The sequence below is a fragment of the Amphimedon queenslandica genome, unplaced genomic scaffold (assembly GCF_000090795.2).
Source record: "Amphimedon queenslandica unplaced genomic scaffold, v1.1 AMPQUscaffold_13121, whole genome shotgun sequence".
Taxonomy (NCBI): Eukaryota; Metazoa; Porifera; class Demospongiae; order Haplosclerida; family Niphatidae; genus Amphimedon; species Amphimedon queenslandica.
The window spans coordinates 64,072-68,329 of NW_003546643.1; the positions used below are offsets into that span (position 1 = coordinate 64,072).

A 4,258-nucleotide genomic window follows, 5' to 3' on the forward strand; every position below is an offset into this window, starting at 1 on the left:
TTGTTTGATGATGTGCATGTATGCTGTTGTAGTAATTTTAATGCACAAATCCTTCATATTCTTCTTCATTCCCTCTTTTTCTCATGCAGGGTATAGACACAATGCTTCCTTATATATCCAATTGTACTGTCCGTGTGACATTATCTGATGTGATAGCATTATTGAAGTATCCTAATCCGTTATTAACTGAGTTATCAGCTGATACACAATCATTAATTGAATCATTTGGGACAAAAAGTACGTCAGTGATTGAAATACAGCTGCTATTTTTTGATGGGAGTACAATTTGCTTTTAGTGATTATTGGGTTAATTTTAGCAATATTGTGTCCATGTGTCATTGAGCATGTGCATGTGCATATTAGTTCAAATAGTGGGTTTTCAGATAACTAAAATTTCTTCCACAATTAAGTGAATTAACAGATACCGTATAGCACAAAAATTTGGAGGGACAAAAATTTGGCGAATTTGGTGAATAGAGTTTCATTTGCCAAAATAAAAACCACCATTTTGAGCCTTTATACGCATGCTCAATGGCACGTGGCCACTAATTCGCCAAATTAAAATCTGCCAATAACCAAAATTTAGCAATTCGCCAAATTTTACTCCCTCCAAAATTTCCAGCTATACGGTATTATTGTACTGTAATTGTCATCAAATTTCGATAGAGCCTGTTATATTTGTATACTCTGAGGCAAGTGATGAAACTGAAGGAGAGGATGTACGTATTGCAAGGTTAGAAACACAGTGTATGTACTGTAGTAATATCTTAGATTGAGAGATTTTAGCTATTAAAAATAATTCGCTCTAATGGCTAACACTGAAATTGTAACAAGTGAAATATTTTCATATCATGTACATCTACGTGTACATATGTATATTAAATATCACAAAAATACAGAACAGCAAAAATAAAATACCATGAAAATTCTTGACACCAATTACACATGTACATGTATTTGTAACATGAAAATTTCCCAATCTACAGTATGTATTTTATCTGTTCTTTTTTGTTTTAATCCATTTCTCTAGTAATATAGGCACTCCTATATATCTAGCTGGTTGGATAGCACGAAAATCTGTCCGTCTATACGTAGGTCATCCTGATCGCTATCATTACCTAGCTATACTTGGTGAGACTCCACCAGAGACAATGTCATTAGAGACACAGTCTGGACATACTCACTCCACCTTCTTTGATGAAGAGGGTCCAGTTGCTGATGATGTGTCAGCAAGAGAAGAGGGTGGAGGGACGGAAAAGGAAGTTAAAGTACTTATTGAAGAAGAAGAGTCTAATAAAAGGACACTAGAACAGGATTAATTGATTGATATTAGATAATAATAATAAAGTAATTCTATACCATGCCTGTAGTTGTAATTGACAAATTACATTGCCTGATTTCAGGTTAACTTACTCGTGACTTTTATCCTTTTAAAGACTGCCTTTAACTATAAAATAAAATTAATGAAACTGTGATCATGCATGTATGTGTAATGTTCAGTGGCATAATTCGATTTCAGTTGTATAGAAATCACAAACTATGTTTTATGCTATCATTGTAGCTAACAGAGGCATTATGTTTGAGTAATTAGATCTACTGTAATTCCTCTAAATATTCGACTCTCTAAATTCGAAAATAAATAATTATCTCAAATTTTCTACACAGCCAAGAGTTAACATGTATGATACAAGACACTACCCAAAATCGATGAATGGAGCCTGATTACAGTATTGATACAGTCTGACAGGTATCATTGCTGAATCATGCATGTTGTTCTGGCTGAACCAGTATGTATTCCATCATGATTGTATCAAAGCTAATAGATCTGGCTAGGCTCGTTGCTATTCATATCTTTCCTGTGAATGATGTTGCCGATTTATAATGATATTAATTGGGATACCGTAAATGGAAAATTTTTCAGGCCACCATTGTGGAGGTATAGTATAATCATTATATCATTAGTTACAATGGACCGACAGGCTAAAAACTGTCAATTCTACTTCTCCACGTCACTCCAGAGGCTCTAAACAGTTGCAGACTACTGAACAGAAAGATAAAGGTTGCAATTTTTTAACTTTTGAGACTATAACTGCTTGCTTTTCTTACAAAACGGCAGAAAGTGTATCGAGCTCCATTGGAAACAGTGCAGCAATACCTCCACAATGGCGGCCTGAAAAAATTTCTATTTACGGTATCCCAATGAATATCATTATAAATTAGAAACGTCATTCACAGGAAAGATAGCTGCCATTAGTGCTCAACATCCATGATTCAGGATGCATTAGACTGGATCAGGACTGACATCATTCATGAATCAATCACAAACTCTTGCTTTGGCTCTGTAGTCTACCATAATTCATTCTAAAACTTCGTTTTAAATATTATTGTCCCTGCGTGGTTCTAATTTCATCACTTACCTCTGAGTTCAATAGGAGAGAAGGATACTCTGAATAGCCAGGTTAGCATACAGCTGGTTTTTTTGTATTAATGATAATGAATCCTCCAAATTCGGCAAAATAATTAATTAAAAACCTTCATAACTACTCTCCCTCTAAGAATTTGTTTTTTAAAAAATTACAAATACAAAGCTTCAGTGCATGATGTGACGAATTTTTGCAGAAATTATAGTATGTGCAAAAAAGGATATTTTAAAGTCCATTTGCATTCTCACCTGAGCCCAGGATCCAGAAAGTGATTACAATTCCCACCCAATAAGGCGCAATGCAATAATGTGACCCGATATGAGGAAACCAGGCTAAATGTTCCAAAATTGAAAAATGAGATTTATGCTCTTCTGAACTTAAGTAAGCAGAGTTTTTCCTTCATTTTGATCTTTGTTTCATGTTGTTTGACACATCTAGTGCCAAGTTATGATTATTTATGCAAAAAGTAGCCTGCATGAACAGATGTAATTGAGTTATAGCCAATTTTATCCATTTATCTTGCATTATTTACATGCTGCACAATGGAAAGAAAGGTCTGTAATTTACCTTTCTTAACTCTTATGGGCAAATTTGCAAATAAAAGGAAATTCTTCATACAATACACTTTTGACAAAATCTCAGTTTTGATAAAGGACCACTGTCATAATAATTCCCCCAAATAGCCTGGTTTTGTCAAATCAGGTCACATATTGTGAAAAGTATGGCTGTACTCTCTGCATGGGTAATACAGCTGACTCATAGCTAAAGAGCTACTGCTACTTCTTAAGTACCACAATACTGAGATGTGGCAAAAGGAAGGAAAGCACTGGTGTCTTTATTTTAATTCACAATAGAGCTTTTAAGTCAAAAGTTATAGCAAGAAAATGAGGGCTCAGGTGAACACAAATGTACTTTAGTACTACATCTAACACTTTTTCAATTGTTAAACATACATGATGCTACTTTACAGAGTCACTATTGTCTAGAGTTTGTTTATGATTTATCAATTACATGATGAAGCTATTGTACTGATAAATTATAAACAAAGTGAGTCCTTATATATAGCATAAATAGAGTGCATGATAAACTGTAGAGAACAGTGACTCTGTATTGTACCTCACATAGGTCATAGTTGGAATAATGGATGATATCAACAATAATTTCACACTGAGTCAAGATGTCAATGGGCCACTACTGGCAGCTGTGATTGGGATGGAGATGCTAGCAGGACTCATTACTAACTCATTTGTGCTCATACTGACTGCCTGTCACTTGAAGAACTGGAAACAACCAACAACTGTATTTCTTTCTAACATGCTTGCAAATAATCTCGTTGTTATTCTTTTTACGATGCCTCTGTCCATCATAACTACAGCTAGTGGTGAGTGGATATTTGGAAGTACAGTGAGCCAAAAGGAAAGTGTATGCTACTTTGCTGCCTTTATATTCATATTTAGCATATTGACAGCAACTGAGAGTCTGGTCCTACTGTCATTTGATAGATTCTTCTTTATTGTGAAAGCTCTTCATTACAAGAAATACATGACTGTCAATAGAGCTTTTATAATTGTTGCTGTTTCATGGCTACTTGCTGCTTTTCTGAGCATGTTACCATTTTTTGGATTTGGAGCATTTGAATTTGCATCCAGTTATGGTATGTGCGTCCCTGGGTGGACGGGCCAGGCAGGGTATGCTATATTTTCTTTTATTGTCATATCAATATTCATTGGAAGCATTACAGTCACATCTTTATGGACAATGTGTTTCACTAGAAAATATCTTAAAAATGCTGCAACAAACATATCCACTGCAGCAAGCCCAGGTAACCCATATGC

At 34.9% G+C, this 4,258-nt stretch overlaps 2 protein-coding genes across 3 annotated transcripts in view; both read left to right on the plus strand.

The window, feature by feature from the left end:
- The window catches only part of LOC100637475 (tRNA (cytosine(34)-C(5))-methyltransferase-like), a 31,688-nt gene extending 30,228 nt beyond the window's left edge, over nucleotides 1-1,460 (plus strand). Inside the window, exons 15-17 of the mRNA XM_020001024.1 lie at nucleotides 90-237; nucleotides 667-733; nucleotides 1,031-1,460. Coding sequence (XP_019856583.1) covers nucleotides 90-237; nucleotides 667-733; nucleotides 1,031-1,319 — 504 coding nt within the window. The 3' untranslated portion in view covers nucleotides 1,320-1,460. The remainder of the gene's footprint in view (nucleotides 1-89; nucleotides 238-666; nucleotides 734-1,030) is intronic.
- Nucleotides 1,461-1,956: 496 nt separating this feature from the next.
- The window catches only part of LOC105314054 (high-affinity lysophosphatidic acid receptor-like), a 7,983-nt gene continuing 5,681 nt past the window's right edge, over nucleotides 1,957-4,258 (plus strand). The window contains exons 1-2 of one of the 2 annotated variants that reach the window (XM_020001023.1): nucleotides 1,957-2,458; nucleotides 3,549-4,245. In XM_020001023.1, coding sequence (XP_019856582.1) covers nucleotides 3,564-4,245 — 682 coding nt within the window. In that variant the 5' untranslated portion in view covers nucleotides 1,957-2,458; nucleotides 3,549-3,563. Of the gene's footprint in view, nucleotides 4,246-4,258 lie in introns of both variants that reach the window. The other variant, XM_020001022.1, reaches the window with a different exon arrangement.